General features: G+C 58.7%; 2 protein-coding genes across 3 annotated transcripts; both read right to left on the bottom strand.

Annotated features, from left to right (window-relative positions):
- Positions 1-21: 21 nt before the first annotated feature.
- UBE2Z (ubiquitin conjugating enzyme E2 Z) lies at positions 22-7,051 on the bottom strand. Of its 2 annotated transcripts, XR_010785122.1 has the most exons (8): positions 6,726-7,051; positions 5,805-5,877; positions 4,817-5,004; positions 3,914-4,025; positions 3,263-3,375; positions 2,894-2,984; positions 1,815-2,162; positions 22-1,489 (listed from the first exon to the last, which is right to left on the bottom strand). XR_010785122.1 is itself a non-coding variant. In XM_066567161.1 (7 exons), exons 1-7 carry the CDS (start codon positions 7,049-7,051, stop codon positions 1,977-1,979), a joined length of 1,089 nt encoding a protein of 362 aa, XP_066423258.1. In that variant the 3' UTR covers positions 1,688-1,976. The 2 variants fall into 2 exon arrangements, 1 of the variants encoding a protein (XP_066423258.1); XM_066567161.1 differs by lacking the exon at positions 22-1,489 and having other exon boundaries at positions 1,688-2,162.
- A 2,824-nt stretch (positions 7,052-9,875) lies between these two features.
- Positions 9,876-15,468, bottom strand: ATP5MC1 (ATP synthase membrane subunit c locus 1). The gene is made up of 5 exons (XM_066567177.1): positions 15,353-15,468; positions 14,237-14,285; positions 13,386-13,460; positions 12,389-12,558; positions 9,876-10,059 (listed from the first exon to the last, which is right to left on the bottom strand). The coding sequence occupies exons 2-5, from the start codon at positions 14,273-14,275 to the stop codon at positions 9,945-9,947; spliced, it is 399 nt and encodes a 132-aa protein (XP_066423274.1). The 5' UTR covers positions 14,276-14,285; positions 15,353-15,468; the 3' UTR covers positions 9,876-9,944.
- Positions 15,469-16,563: the final 1,095 nt, after the last annotated feature.

Raw genomic sequence — 16,563 nt, 5'->3', positions numbered from 1 at the left:
CCCCCCCCCCCAAAAAAAAACCCAAAAAACCTCCCCCCAAAAAAAACCCCCAAACCAAAAAAAATAAAATGGGAATTATTGGAAATTCTTCTGTACAACAGAAACCAGCAGAGATCTGCCAGGGCCTCGAGTGCATTTTTTTTTTGTTTTCCAGCTCCATTCCAGGCCCTACAATTCCGTTTGCTCCAAGGTCCCTGGGGCCGGGGAGGGACCCGGAATTCCCAGCCCTGGGAATGCTGGAAAGGCTCCCCGAGGGTTAAAAACCCAAACCAGCCCCGGGGCTTTGGGTAAAGAGAGGGGAAACGATTCCCTGGGAGTTTGGGAAAAGCACGGGAATGTCCCATTGCCCACCTGGAAAATTCCCCATTTCCACCAGGAAAATTCCCATTCCCCAGCAGGGAAATTCCCCGTTTCCACCAGGAAAATTCCCATTTCCCACCAGGGAAATTCCCCATTTCCCACCAGAAAAATTCCTCATTTCCAACCAGGAAAATTTCCCACCTGGAAAATTCCCATTTCCCACCTGGAAAATTCCTCATTTCCAACCAGGAAAATTCCCCATTTCCCACCAGAAAAATTCCCAATTTCCCACCTGGAAAATTCCTCATTTCCAACCAGAAAAATTCCTCATTTCCAACCAGGAAAATTCCTCATTTCCAACCAGGAAAATTCCCCATTTCTCACCTGGAAAATTCCCCATTTCCCACCTGAGAAATTCCCCATTTCCCACCTTCCTGCTGCTGCTGCAATCCCAAATAATCCCAGGGGGGATTTGTGGGATTTGGGCTCCTCCTGCCCCTCGGGATGAGGATCCAGGCTGGGGAGTTCTCCCAGCACCAGCAGGATCCAAACTGGGCTGAACTGGTGTGCAGGGCAGGATTTTGGGCAGCATTTCGGGCAGGATTTCGGGCAATTTTGGGCAATTTTGTGTCCCTGCAATGCCAAGCGAAACCTGGAGCTCCTGCTCACCCCAAGCCCGGTGGGAATTGTCACCTGCAGCTGGGCTGGGGGGCGGCGCTGCCACCGCCACCTCCCCGTGTCGCCCACAGCGCCGAGCCCGCTCCCAGCAGCCCCGGGCTCCCAGCAATGCCCAATCTCACCAGGCTGGGCCGAGGAGTTTGTCCCAGAGCCCAGCCGGGATCGTCCCCGTGCGGTGGCACAGGGAGGGAGGGGACAGGAGGGGACATCGGAGGTGACGCCGAGCCAAGGCGGGGAAGCAGAGAATTCCAGGTGAGGAAGGGACGGCTCCAGCAGGAGAAAACCCCCCCTAAAAGGCTCAAACTCGATAGTACAGAAACAAACAAACTGATCTGAGCGCTGCCTCCTCCTCCTCATCCTCCCCTGCCCAAACCTCCAGGGCGAACAAATCCATGGATTCCTGCAGTTCCCACTTGCCACATGAAGTCTCCAAAGGGCCCCGGGGCTCCAGTAAAGCTTTGGGGAAGGAGCCCCAGTTCCAGCAGGGAGAATTCCTTTATCTTTGGTCTGCCTAGAAGAAAGACACCAGGGAGGCCCCAGCTCTCCCAAACTCCACCTGGACGCGGCCTGGGCGACCCAAGCACTCCCACAGCTCCAGGGAAAGGCTCCCTCCCTGCCCAGGAGCACAAAAGCTCTCAAGGATTTGCAGTCTAGAGCTCATTCTTTAATCGAACGGAGGGAAAAAAAAAAAAAAAAAACCTGGAAAAAAAAAAAACCAAAACAAAACAAAAAGACCAAAAAAAAAAAAAAAACTAAAAAACCAAAAGAACCCCAGCCAGTGTAGGTGTTGTCCAAAAAACCCCAAAAACAACCTGATGCCACATGCCAGGAAGTACCTTTGTCCAAGAGGAGCCTGTCCCGAGCTGGGCTTTGTCTCTTTTTTGGGAATTCTCCTCGGGGAATCCTCGGGGCCGGAGGCAGGGATGGAGGGAGGAGCCCGCGGCTCTCCCCGCCCCGGCCCGGCTGTGCCGCCGCAGTCCCGGCCGGGCCGGGCCCTCCTAGGCCCGGGGGCAGCCCTGGGGCTCGGGCTCGGGCTCCGAGGAGCTGCTCTCCGAGTCCATCTCGGCGCTGTCCTGCTGCTGCTGCTGCTGCTGCTGCCGCTCCTGCAGCCGCGCCCGCAGCGCCTGCAGCCGCCCCAGCAGCGCCTGGTAATCAAAGTGCCCGCGCTTCTCCCCAAAAGGGTCCTGGAAAAGGGGGAAGATGGACAGGGGTGAGGGGGGGAAAGGGGGAAATGGACAGGGGGGAGAGGGGGAAAGGGGGAAAATGGACAGGGGGGAGAGGGGGAAAAAGGGGGAAATAAACGGACAGGGGTGAGGGGGAAAGGGGAAAAAATGATAGGGGTGAGAGGGGGAAAGGGGAATAAACGGACAGGGGTGAGGGGGAAAGGGAAAAACTGATAGGGGGGAGAGGGAAAAGGGAAATAAACGGACAGGGGTGAGGGGGAAAAGTGAATAAACAGACGGGGGTGAGGGGAAAGGGGAAAAATGGACAGGGGGGAGATGGGAAAAAGGAAATAAACGGACAGGGGTGAGGAGGAAAGGGGAAAAAATGATAGGGGTGAGGGGGAAAAGGGGAATAAACGGACAGGGGTGAGGGGTGGGGGGGCTCTGGGAGACGGGACGGGGAGAATTCCACAGGGAAATCCCAGCCTGGGGGGAGAGGATGATGAAATTCCACTGGGAAGGGTCCTGAAATTCCCCTGGAGAGGACCCCTGAATTCCCTCAGGAGAACGTGGATCCCATCCTTGAATTCCCCCTGGAGAGGATCCTGAAATTCCCCTGGACAAGATCCTCAAACTCCCCCAGGAGAACGTGGATCCCATCCCTGAATTGGCCCAGTGCTGCACATCTGTCCAGGCACATCTGTCCAGGCTCAGCCCCGTGCCCAGCTGTGCCCCAGCTGTGCCCCCCTCACCTGCATGGTCTGGCCCTGCAGGTGCAGCCTCTCCTTGCAGACGCCCTCGTAGAAGTCCAGGTACTCCATGAAGGATTTCTCCATCACACCCCTGGGGACAGAGAGGGGACACGGTCACCATGGCCCGTGGGGACACAGGGGTGCCACCCCTGTCCTGCTGGCACGGCCTGGGCAGGGGACAGAGCCAGGGAGGGGACAGAGCCCAGGGAGGGGACAGAGCCCAGGACAGGGACAGAGCCAGGGAGGGGACAGACTCCCCCAGTGTCTCACTGTACCGCAGGGGCTCGGGGCAGGGGCACTTTCCCCCCAGTGTCCCCATGTCCCCATGCCCCTGGTGTCTGTCCCCAGTGTCCCCCTGTCCGTCCGTACCGCAGGGGCTCGGGGCAGGGGCACTTTCCCTCCAGCATGTCACACACGGCCACGCGGATGGTCTCGTGCCGGATGCACTCGTTGTAGTTCTTGCTGTCCCCGGGGTGCCGCTCCTGGGGACACGGAGGGTCAGGACAGGGCAGAGCCCGGCCTAACCAGGCCTGACCGGTCCCTGACCGGTCCAGAGCCCGGTTCCAGGCTGGGATCCCAGTCAATTCCAGGCTGGAATTTGAGTCCCAGCCTGTATCCCAGTCATTCCCAGCCTGCAATCCCAGCCAGTTCCAGCCTGGAGTTTCAGTCCCAGCCTGTAATCCCAGTTCCAGGCTGGATTCCCAGTCAACTCCAGCCTGCAATCCCAGTCAGTTCTAGGCTGCAATCCCAGTCAGTCCCAGCCTGCAATCCCAGTCCCAGCCTGGGTTCCCAGTCAGTCCCAGCCTGGGTTCCCAGACAGTCCCAGCCTGCAATCCCAGTCCCAGGCTGCAATCCCAGTCCCAGCCTGGGTTCCCAGTCAGTCCCAGTCTGCAATCCCAGTTCCAGCCTGCAATCCCAGTCCCAGCCTGGGTTCCCAGTCAGTCCCAGTCTGCAATCCCAGTCCCAGGCTGCAATCCCAGTCCCAGCCTGGGTTCCCAGCCGGTCCCAGCCCAGTCTGACCTGCTCGAAGCCGGGCTCGTTGTGGTAGGGGTTCTCGGTCATCAGGGACTGGATGGAGATCAGCACTGACGAGATGCTCTGGGCCGGGCTCCAGGCCGGGCCTGTCCACGTGCTGGGCCAATTAACTGAGTCACTAATTAACCAGCAGCACTGTCCCCCCCCCTGCAGCAGAACCCAGGAACCTGGGGAGCACAGCTGGGCCTGACCCTGGCACCTCAGCTGGACCTAAACTTCCCCAGCACGGCCTAAACTGCGCTGTCCTTCTGTCCGTGCTCACCCAGGAGCAAGAGCCTGAGCTCAGCCTTACCCTAGGCCCAGCTTACCCCAGGATGCCGAGGCAGCCCCTAAGCCCAGCTTACCCCAGGATGCTGAGGCAGCCCCTTAGGCCCAGCTTACCCCAGGATGCTGCGGCAGCCCCTAAGCCCAGCTTACCCCAGGATGCTGCGGCAGCCCCTTAGGCTGAGCTTACCCCAGGATGCTGCGGCAGCCCCTAAGCCCAGCTTACCCCAGGATGCCGAGGCAGCCCCTTAGGCCCAGCTTACCCCAGGATGCCGAGGCAGCCCCTAAGCCCAGCTTACTCCAGGATGCTGAGGCAGCCCCTAAGCCCAGCTTACCCCAGGATGCTGAGGCAGACCCTAAGCCCAGCTTACCCCAGGATGCTGAGGCAGCCCCTAAGCCCAGCTTACCCCAGGATGCCGAGGCAGCCCCTAAGCCCAGCTTACCCCAGGATGCTGAGGCAGACCCTAAACTCAGCTTACCCCAGGATGCTGCGGCAGCCCCTAAACCCAGCTTACCCCAGGATGCCGAGGCAGCCCCTAAGCCCAGCTTACCCCAGGATGCTGAGGCAGCCCCTTAGGCCCAGCTTACCCCAGGATGCTGCGGCAGCCCCTAAGCCCAGCTTACCCCAGGATGCTGAGGCAGACCTTGCCGTTGCGGTAGAAGTTGGGGTTGAACCTGACGGTGTTGTTGCCCGTGGTCATGAGCTTGACGCGGGGCGGGTGGATGGGGTAATCGGGCGGGCAGCGGAACAGGAACAGGAAGAAGCCGCCCTCGTAGGGGGTGTCGAACGGGCCCGTGATCAGCGCGTGGATCTGCGGGGACACCCCAGCCCTGCGGCGTTCCCGGATCCTCCCGAGCTCCCAAACCCTCTGGGGCTCCCAAACCCTCCAGAGCTCCCAAACCCTCTGGGGCTCCCAAACCCTCCAGAGCTCCCAAACCCTCTGGGGCTCCCAAACCCTCCCGAGCTCCCAAACCCTCCAGAGTTCCCGGACCCTCCACAGCTTCAGCATTCCCAGACCCTGCAGCATTCCTGACCCTTCCAGGGCTCCCAAACCCTGTGGCATTCCCAAACCCTGCGGCATTCCCCAATCCCCCAGAGTTCCTGAATCCTCCAGCATTCCCAGACCCTCCATGGCCCCAGCATTCCTACACCCTCTGGGGCTCCCAAACCCTTCAGAGTTCCCAAACCCTCCAGCATTCCCAAACCCTGCAGCATTCCTGAACCCTCCAGCATTCCCGAGCCCTGCGGTGCTCCCAAACCCTCTGGAGTTCCCAAACCCTCCAGCATTCCCAGACCCTTCAGAGTTCCCAAACCCTTCAGAGTTCCCAAACCCTGCAGCATTCCCAAACCCTCCAGTGTTTCCAAACCCTCTGGTGCTCCCAGACCCTCCATGACTCCCGCATTCCCAGACCCTCCAGCGTTCCCAAATTCTTTGGCATTCCCAAACCCTCCATGGCTCCAGCATTCCCCAAACCCTCCAGCGTTCCCAGACCCCCCAGCATTCCCAGACCCCTGGATCCCACCCCCATCCCGGGAATCCGGGCCCTCCCCAGGCTGCCCAGGGCGATTCCAGCCGGGGTTTGGGGACGGGAGCAGCCGAGGGTTCCTCACCTTGGTCATGTCGTGGGGGTCGGGCACGACGAACATCCCCGGGGGCGGCTCCTTGTAGATGGACATGATATCCCTGGGAAAGGGAAACGGGAATGAGCCGGGAATGGGCCGGGAATGGGGATTTAAACCGGGAGTTAAACCGGGACTGGGGAGCTTTGGTGCCGGCTCTGGGTGAGATCCTTGAGGTGAGCCCCGAAGGCAGCCCAGGCATTCCAGAGCACTCCCGGGAATCCTCGGGAATCCCAGCAGGAATCCTGGCTGGAACCCTCGGGAATCCTTGGGAATGCTGACTGGAATGCCCCCTGGAATCCTCGGGAATCCTGGCCAGAATCCTCGGGAATCCCCCCTGGAATTTCCCCCATGGAATTTCCCCACCTCCAGCACCAGGAACTCCAATAAAACTGAAAATCCAACAAAATTCCGGCCGTGAATTCCGCCGGGAGCTCGTCCCGGGTTCCCTCAGGTGAGGGGGGGTTTCACCTCTCCCTGCCCAGCCTTTCCCGGGATATTCCCGGGCCGGGAATTCCAGGAGGATCCAGGCAGGAATTCCAGGGGATCCAGGCAGGAATTCCAGGGGGATCCCGGGTGGGAATTCCAGGGGATCCCGGGCAGGAATTCCAGGGGGATCCCGGGTGGGAATTTCCTGGGACAGAGCAAAGTGTCCCTGCCCAAGGACCCTCCCAACCCAAACCTCTACGGGAGAGCCCCGGGACACCGGGAAGGGCCGGGACCCGTGCCCGTGTCTGTCCCGGGACACCGGCAGGGCCCGGCGCTGTCCCCAGGCCCGTGCCCGGTACCCGGTGCGGCGCAGGGCCCGTTACCGGCCGCGGGGCCGAGCCGAACGCCCGCGCCGCGCTCCGTGCCCGGGCCCCGCGCTGCCGGTCCCGGTCCCGCTGCCGGTTCCGGTCCCGCTCTGCTCACCGTTTGATCCGCAGCAGGCAGGCCGGGCTGGGCCGCTCGCTGTCCCAGTCGCCGCTGACCGTGGGGTCCCAGAAGGCGGAGTGCGTGAGGAGCGCGGCCCCCGCCGCCGCTGCTGCCATCGGGGCGCCGCCGCTACCGGGGGCCACGCCGGTGCCGGGCGCCGCGGCCGCGCCGAAGCCCGCGGCCGCCCAGAGCTCGGCGGGGATGAACACGCCGGGGGTGCCCGCGGAGCCGGCGGCGCTGGGGGAGGCGCTGCCGCCGCCGCCCGCCGCCAGCACCGCGGCCGGGGCCGGGGCCGCGTCCTCGGCCGCCGGGCTCTCCGCCATTGCGGCCTCGGCCCGCGCCGCTTCCGGGACTCCGCACCACCGAGGCGCGCGGCCAGAGCGGCCCCGCGCCGCCCACGCTCCCCGCCCCCGGCACCACCGAGCGGCGGCGGGAGCGGCTCCTCCGCAAGGGGGGACGGGGAGGGAGACACCGCCACAGCGCCCCCTGGTGAGCGGGAGGCCCGGGGAGCCGGAGGGGGGAACGGGAGTTTGGGGGCGGTTTGGGGAATTTGGGTTTTTTTGGGGAATTTGGGGTTTTGGAGAATTCTGGGTTTTTGGGGAATTCGGGGTTTTGGGGGATTTGGGGTTTTGGGGGAATTTGTCGTTTTGTGGGAACGGCGGGGTTATGGGAGCAAAAAGGGTGGGAAAATCCTCCGGGATCGGCGCTCGCCGGGGAACGGGCACGGCCCCGGGGCTGCTGGAGCTCCAAGAGCCTTTGGACAACTCTGAGGGACGGCAGGGTGGGATTGGGGGGGTCCGGCAGGGCCGGGATCATCCTGCGCGATCCTTTCCTGCCGGGAGTCTCGCTGGTCCCAGGATCACCACCCCCAGCCACCGCTCACCGTGTCCCCAAGTGTCACCTCCCCTCTGGCTTTTGGCCCCTCCAGGGGCCTGGGCAGCTGTGCCAGGGCTGCATCCCATCCTGGGGACAGCAGGAATTCTGTATCCCAGGAATTCTGTTTTCCCCCATTTCCTGGGAATTCTGTTTCCCATTCGCAGGAGTTCTGTATCCCGTTCTCGGAGGGAGGATTACTGTAACCCAGCCCAGGTAACAGTGGTGTTGTTGTTGTTGTTGTTCTGGGGACACACAATCCAGGGAATCCTCCCTCTCCCAGTCCCTTCTGTTTCCGCAGCCAAACCTTCCTCCAAACCTCGGAGATTGCTGAGCCCAGTTCTCCTCAGGCACTTCAGGAATTCATTCATCCATCCCTGCGCCCCATTCCCTGCGCCCCATTCCCAGGAATGTCCCCAGGAATGTCCCCAGACAGAGCCACCCATCCCCATGTCCCATTCCCAGGAATGTCCCCAAACAGAGCCACCAATCCCCGTGTCCCATTCCATGTGTCCCATTCCCCGTGTCCCCTTCCCATTCCCAGGAATGTCCCCAGACAGAGCCACCAATCCCCGTGTTCCCCTTCCCAGGAACGTCCCCAAACAGAGGCACCATTCCCTGTGTCCCCTTCCCAAGAATGTCCCCAGGAATGTCCCCAGACAGAGCCACCCATCCCCGTGTCCCATTCCCTGTGTCCCAATCCCCGTGTCCCATTCCCAGAAATGTCCCCAGGAATGTCCCCAAACAGAGCCACCACTCCCTGTGTCCCATTCCCATCCCCGTGTCCCATTCCCTGTGTCCCAATCCCCATGTTCCATTCCCAGGAACGTGTTCCCATTCCCAGGGAGGTCACAGCCGCTGCCCCGCGGCTCTGGGCAGAGGAGTGGCTGCATTAATTAATTTAATTACTCCAAGCAGGTAACGAGCCAAGCTCGCTCCGGGCTCCCTTTCCTGAAGGGCGCGGCCGCCTCTCCCAAAATCCTGGGATTTGGGTGGGGTTTGGGTGGGAATCCAACTCGACCTCTCCCAAAATCCTGGGATTTGGGTGGGATTTGGGTGGGATTTGGGTGGGAATCCAACTCGGCCTCTCCCAAAATCCTGGGATTTGGGTGGGAATCCAACTCGACCTCTCCCAAAATCCTGGGATTTGGGTGGGGTTTGGGTGGGATTTGGGAATTTCTCCTCCCCGACCGGCCCCAGGCTTTCAGGGGGATGAGGCAGGGACCAGCCGGGGCTGAAATCCCTCAGCTCCGGGGATTTGTGGGAATTCTGCTCTGAGCAGGGACCTGGGGAGCTCCAGAGCTGAGAATTCCCGGGATTCCCGGGAATTTGGGAGGGGAGGGACCTGGAATGTCCCACCCAGGGACATTCCAGGGATGGGATTCCCAGGAATTCTCCCCAGTATCCACCCCCAACCTCTCCTGATGGAGCTTGGTTTTCCCAGGGCCCAGATTTGGGGGCATTTCTGCAGATTTGAGTTCACTCCATCGTCGGGTTCCACTTGAGAATTTTCCACCCAAAATCTCCCCCAGAACGTAAAAAATAAAGACAAAAAAACCCCCAAAACAGCGATTTCTGTAGAGAAATCCGTGGTTTCCTCTGGGAATCCCATCCCAGCACCCAACCCCAACCTCTGTTTTCTCAGAGGGCCCAGATTTGGGGGGGAATTTCTGCAGATTTGAGTTGACTCCACCTTCATTTTCCTCTCTCCCCATTCCCACCCCACAGCTGGGATTTTCCACCCCGGATCTCTCCTGGAAGGTGAAAAATAAAGGCAAAAAAAAGCCCAGAGCAGGGAATAATTCCATAGAGAAATCCATGGAGTTTCCTCGGGGAATTCCATCCCAACACCCAACCCCAAATCTCTGTTTTCCCAAGGCCCAGATTTGGGGGGGATTTTTTCCAGATTTGGCTCCGTTTCCATTTTCCTCTCTCCCTGTTCCCACTCCCATCCCACAGCTGGGATTTTCCACCCCGGAAGGTGAAAAATAAAGGCAAAAAAAAGGCCCAGAACAGGGAACAATTCCATAGAGAAATCCATGGAGTTTCCTCTGGGAATTCCATCCCAACACCCAACCCCAAACCTCCGTTTTCCCAAGGCCCAGATTTGGGGGGGATTTTGGATTTTTTCTGGGGATTTTTTCCAGATTTGGCTCCGTTTTCATTTTCCTCTCTCCCCGTTCCCACTCCCATCCCACAGCTGGGGATTTTCCACCCCGGAAGGTGAAAAATAAAGGCAGAAAACCCCCCCAGAAAGCAGCCCAGAGCAGGGAATTGTGTAGAGAAATCCGTGGTTTACTGGCAGGAGAGGAGGAGCAGCAGCAGGGGCTGTCCCCTGGGATGTCACATGGCGAAGAGGATGAGGAATGCCACCATCAGACAGAAGAGCCCCATGGCCTCGGAGAGAGCGAAGCCCAGGATGGCGTAGGAGAAGAGCTGCTGCTTCAGAGAGGGGTTCCTGGGAACGGGAACAGAGTGAGAAAAAATGGGAATGGGGATGGGAAAATGGGAATGGGGATGGGAATGGGGATGGGAAAATGGGGGAGAAGAGCTGCTGCTTCAGAGAGGGGTTCCTGGGAACGGGAACAGAGTGAGAAAAAATGGGAATGGGGATGGGAACAGAGTGAGAAAAAATGGGAACGGGAATGGGAAAATGGGAATGGGAAAATGGGAATGGGAACAGAGTGAGAAAAAAATGGGAAAATGGGGATGGGAAAATGGGGATGGGAATGGGGGAGAAGAGCTGCTGCTTCAGAGAGGGGTTCCTGGGAACGGGAACAGAGTGAGAAAAAATGGGAATGGGGATGGGAACAGAGTGAGAAAAATGGGAATGGGGATGGGAATGGGAAAATGGGAATGGGGATGGGGGAGAAGAGCTGCTGCTTCAGAGAGGGGTTCCTGGGAATGGGAACAGAGTGAGAAAAAATGGGAATGGGAATGGGAATAGAGTGAGAAAAAATGGGAATGGGAATGGGAAAATGGGAATGGGGATGGGGGAGAAGAGCTGGTGCTTCAGGGGTGGATTCCTGGAAATGGGAACAGAGAATGGGAATGGGAAAATGGGGATGGGGAAGGGAAATGGGGATGGGGAATGGGGAAGGGAAATGGGGAATGATGCCCCAAACCAGGGAATGGACATGGGGAATTAAAACAGGGAATCATGTCCCAAACCAGCCCAGAGTCAGGGAATGAAGGCAGGGAATAACTCCAGGGAATAACACTGGGAAATCCCCCAGACCAGGGAATGAATCCAGGAAATAACACCAGGGAATAAATGCAGGGAACGAGCCCCAGGGCAGCCCCGAGCCGTGGCCGTGCAGGAGCAGCTGGGATGGGATGGGGTGGGATCAATGGGGTGGGATGGGATCAATGGGGTGGGATAGGATGGGATGGGATCCATGGGATGGGATGGGATGGGATGGGATGGGATGGGATGGGATGGGATGGGATGGGATGGGATGGGATGGGATGGGGTATCCGGGGTTTTCTCTCTTTCCAGGGATGTTAAGATGGCACAGGATGGGATGAGATGGGATGGGATGGGATGAGATGGGATGGGATGGGATCCATGGGATGGGATGGGGTGGGATGGGATCCATGGGATGGCACAGGATGGGATGGGGTATCCGGGGTTTTCCCTCTTTCCAGGGATGTTAAACCCTGGATTTGGCTGGCACCTGGTGGCTCCAAGCTGCAATTCCTGCAATTCCTTCCAGAGGGGAGTTGGGAATCAGTTGGAGGGTGCATTCAAACAATTAATAGAGTAATGGATTAATTTAATAGAAGAATTAATTTTTTTTTGAATATTATTGGATTATTTTAATAGAATATTTAATTGAATATTAGTGGATTATTTTAAGAGAATAACCATGTTAATAGAATGGATGACCCTAACAAAGTAATTATTTTAATAGAATAATAAAGATTATTTTAATAGAATTGATTATGCTAAGACAATAGCACTGTTTTGTTAGAATAAATTTTTTAAGAGAGTGGATTGTTTCTAACAGAACAGTGGATTCTCTTTGAGAGAAGAAGGGATTACTTAAATAAATGGATTATTGTAAGAGAAAAACTGATTGTTTCAATAGAATGTGTTAGGTGAATAAAATAATGGGGGTTTCTAAGAGAAGAGGGGACCATTTTTAGGGGAATGGGGGACAAGTTTTTGGGGAATAGGGGATTCATTTTTAAGGGAATAGGGGATTAATTTTTAAGGGAATGTTGCACCACACACCCATTTGATATCCTTAACACCCATCCTGTTCCACACCCCCATGCAGAGCCGGCTCCAAATCCCTGGGAATGGCCCTAAATCCCAGGGAATGGCCCCAAATCCCAGGGAATGGCCCTAAATCCCAGGGAATGGCCCCAAATCCCAGGGAATGGCCCCAAATCCCAGGGAATGGCCCCAAATCCCTGGGAATGGCCCCAAATCCCAGGGAATGGCCCAAAACCCCTGGGAATGGCCCCAAATCCCAGGGAATGGCCCCAAACCCCGGGGAATGGCCCAAAATCCGGGGAATGGCCCCAAATCCCAGTTCTGGGGGCAGTCCCACCTGGCGTATCCGATGATGAGGCTCCCGAACATGGCGCCGATCCCGTCTGTCCCTGTCCCCCTGTCTGTCCCTCCTGTCCCCCTGTCTGTCCCTGTCTGTCCCTGTCCCCCTGTCTGTCCCTGTCTGTCCCTGTCCCCCGTGTCCCGCTGTCTGTCCCTGTCCCCCTGTCTGTCCCTCCTGTCCCCCTGTCCGTCCCTCCTGTCCCCCTGTCCGTCCCTGTGCCCGTACCTGGCGTATCCGATGATGAGGCTCCCGAACACGGTGCCGATCCCCGCCCCCGAGCCCGCCACGCCCACGGTGGCGGCGCCGGCCCCGATGAACTTGGCGGCCGTGTCGATGTCCCGGGACAGCGCCGAGCTGCGGAACTGCCGCCGGGGCTGCGGCGCGGCCAGCGACACCTGCGGGACACAACAGGGACAGCTCAGGGACATGGGGACATGGGGCACATCAGGGACATGGGGACAGCTCAGGGACAGGGCAGGGACAGGGCAGGGACAGCGCCGAGCTGCGGAACTGCCGCCGGGGCTGCGGCGCGGCCAGCGACACCTGCGGGACACACCGGGGACAGCTCAGGGACATGGGGACAGCTCAGGGACATGGGGACAGCTCAGGGACAGCGCCGAGCTGCGGAACTGCCGGGGCTGCTGCACGGCCAGCGACACCTGCGGGACACACCGGGGACAGCTCAGGGACATGGGGACAGCTCAGGGACATGGGGACACATCAGGGACATGGGGACACACCAGGGGACAGGGCAGGGACAGCCAGGTTCAGCTCAGGGACAGACAGGGGGACACGGGGACAGCGGAACTGCTGCCAGGGCTGCACAGGGCAGGCCAGTGACAGCTCGGGGACAGGGGGACAGGGCAGGGACAGGGCAGGGACACCTCAGGGCTGGCACCCAGCAAGGGAAGGGGGGCGTTGAGTCCTGATCGACAGCATGAGGATGGAAGATGAGGGTGGGGATGAAGGAGCAGGATGGGGAACATGATGAGGAGCAGGATGGGAATGAGGGAGCAGGATGAAGGATGAGGATGAAGGGTGAGGATAAAGGATGAGGATGAGGATGAAGGGTGGGGATGAAGGAGCAGGATGGGGATCAGGATGAAGGGTGAGGATGAGGATGAGGATGAAGGGTGAGGATGAGGATGAGGATGAGGATGAAGGGTGAGGATGAGGATGAAGGGTGAGGATGAGGACGAGGCCCAAGGCCAGGGCGCCTCACCTGCGCGCTCTCCTCAGGCCTGCTGAACACAGCCATGGACACGGGCCTGGCCAGAGCCCTGGAGCAGCAGCGGAACTGCAGGGACAGGACAGGGACACCTGGGGACACCTGGGGACACCTGGGGACACCTGGGGACACCAGCCCAGCCCAACCACCCCCAGCCTTCCCCACAGCCCAACCCAAACCCTGCAGCCCTGCCTGGGAGCACAGCTCAGCATCCCCAACCCTCAGCAGAACCAGGTGGTCTATGGAGCATTGAAATGCCCCTAAAACACCCCAAATGTACCCAAAACTGGTCAATAAGGGGTTATCAATGGGGCTGTTTCTGTTCCAGCATTGAAATTCCCTTTGCAATCCCCCTAAAACACCCCAAATGTACCCAAAACTGGACAATAAGGGGTTATCAATGGGGATGTTTCTGTTCCAGCATTGAAATCCCCTTTGAAATCCCCCTAAAACACCCCAAATGTACCCAAAACTGGACAATAAGGGGTTATCAATGGGGCTGTTTCTGTTCCAGCCCCTCGGACCAATCCCACACCCCCCAGGCTGAGTGCAGCGAGGTGCCAGCCCCAGAAATCCCATTATTCCCATTTTCCCCCCCATTTTCTCCCAGGAAAGGAGGGGATTCCTGAGCGACCCAAGGGAACCCTGCCCTGCTGCTGGGAGCAGCCCCGGGGCTGAGCTCGGTGCCAGCCACTCACATGTGTCACCAGAGGTCACCTTGTCCCCTCCCTGCTCAAAGCCAGCCTGAACCCGCCCAGATCCCAGCCCAGCCAGGGGAGGAACCCCCCAAATCCCCAAATCCCAAATAATTCCCACTGGGAATTCCCTGCCAGGGCAGCACCTACCAGCGCCGGGGAGCTGAGGAGCGCCACGGGAGCCTGCATTGTGCTGGATCTGCAACACAAAACCACAGAAATCACAAATAAATAAATTTAAACAAAACCAGCAGGATTCGGGCGCTGCTGTGACCAGGCCAGCCCCGCGGGGTCACCACACCCTGAGCTCCTCTGTGTCCCCAGCACGGGGCACTGTCCCCAAGGTTGTGTCCCCAGCACGGCTCTGTGTCCCCAGGGCTTTGTCCCACTGACCCTGCCGGGCTTTAACCCCAACCTTGTCCCCCAGGCTTTAACCCCACCGTGTCCCCAACTGTCCCCAAGGATTTAACCCCACCGTGTCCCCAAAGGATTTAACCCCACCGTGTCCCCAACTGTCCCCAAGGATTTAACCCCACCGTGTCCCCAAAGGATTTAACCCCACCGTGTCACCAAGGATTTAACCCCACCGTGTCCCAAATGTCCCCAAGTATTTAACCCCACTGTGTCCCCAGGTATTTAACCCACGGTGTCCCCAACTGTCCCTGGGGCTTTAACCCCACTTTGTCCCCAACTGTCCCCAAGGATTTAACCCCACCGTGTCCCCAACTGTCTCCGAGGCTTTAACTCCATCGCGTCCCCAGGGTTTTAACCCCACCGTGTCCCCAAGGTTTTACCTCCCGTGTCCTCAATTGTCCCCAAGGTTTTAACCCCACTGTGTCCCCAACTGTCCCCAAAGCTTTAACCCCCGTGTCCGCAGGGTTTTAGCCCCACTGTGTCCCCGGGGCTTTAACCTCCGTGTCCCCAAGGTTTCGTCCTCACTGTGTCCCCAAGGCTTTAACCCCTCCGTGTCCCCGAGGCTTTGCCCCCCCGTCCCCTCCGTGTCCCCGGCTGTCCCCTCAGGCCTCGCACGGCCCCGTGTCCTCCTTCCCTCCCTCCCCGTTAATCCCCGCTCGGTGCCTGCCCCGGGCAGCTCCCTCCGCCCTCCCTCCCACACCGGCGCCCTCACGACCCCCCGAGGGCAGCGCAGGCCCCACCGCCCGCCGGGCAGCGAAGGGCACCACCCCAGCAGCACCGGCCGGGCCCGCGGCTCTGTCCAGGAGCCCCGGGAGCCGCGGGACGGGTGGGCCGGGCCGGGCCGGGTCCCACCTGCGCGGGGTCCGCTCGGGCCGGCGGCGGCGGCGGCTCTGTGGGCAGCGTCACCTTGGCCGTGTCCCCCCGGCGTCCTCCGCGCCCATTGGCTGCCGCCGCGCGCGCGCGCCCGCGCCCGCCCTCCCCATTGGCCGAGAGCCGAGGAAACCCCGCCTCCCCGCATCCGGCCGTGGCGGGAAGGAGGAGGGTGGGGAGGGGCGGGGACGCGGGTGGTGATTGGTGGGTTGAGGACGGGAGCGCTCGGTGATTGGGTGAGGCAGCTGTCAATCTGGAAGGGGGCGGGAAGGGGCGGGGCCCGTGGCCCTGAGGGAGGGTTTGGGGTGAGGGAGAGTCCGGAGGGAGGAAGAGGCCGGGTGGGGAGAGGGCGTGTGGGGTTAGAGGGGGTTTGTGGGACCGGGAAGTGTTCTGTGAGATCTGGGAAGGATTTTTGTGTCCAGAAATGTTCTGTGGGTCCTGGGAAGATTTTTTGGGATCAGACAAGGTTCTGTAGGACCAGGAAGGGTTCTGTGGGGTCAGAAACGTCACATTTCAGCTCGGGGTTAAACTCCTTTTTTTACTATAATGACTCCTTTATTATTGTTATTGTTATTATTATTTCTCCTTTATTTCACCACGGGTAAAATCCCGCTCCTCCCTCCGTGCCTGCGGTAATTCCATGGAAATCCTGGAGCTACGCAGCCCTGGCAGGGAAAAAAACCCCAAAATTCCTAAAAATTCCCCCTGGGGATTTCTCTGGGAATGTGATCCCAAAAAACCCCAGAATTTTGGGGGATTTTTGGGCTTTCCAGGGACTCACGTGGCCCTGCAGAGCTCGCCTGACATCAGCCACGTCAGGAATTCCTGCTCCCAAAATTCCCTCAGGCCCTCAGAGCCTTCCAGAGCTGGAAAACTGCAAAAAAAATATAATATTTTAATATTAATTAACATTTTAATCCATTTTAATTCATTTTAATTTTAACTAATTTAATTGAATATTTAAAAATTCAGTGAAAACAGAGTTAAAGGGAAAAAAATTATCCTGGTTTAGCATCCCCTTCTCCCAGTCCTGAATTCAATTTTGTTGGGTTTTAATATTTCCTGATGGGATAAAGACCCCAAAAGGTTGAATTTCGTCTGGAAATGGGGAAATTCTTTGGGTTTTGGGAATCCTGGTATGGGGTTTTCTGAGGGTTAGGCCCCAAAATCGTCTGGGAACCCAAAATGGGCTC

This window comes from Molothrus aeneus, chromosome 28 (genome assembly GCF_037042795.1).
Source record: "Molothrus aeneus isolate 106 chromosome 28, BPBGC_Maene_1.0, whole genome shotgun sequence".
Classification (NCBI taxonomy): domain Eukaryota; kingdom Metazoa; phylum Chordata; class Aves; order Passeriformes; family Icteridae; genus Molothrus; species Molothrus aeneus.
The sequence above is the reverse complement of the archived record's forward strand: the minus strand, read 5'-3'. Positions and strand labels throughout refer to the sequence as shown.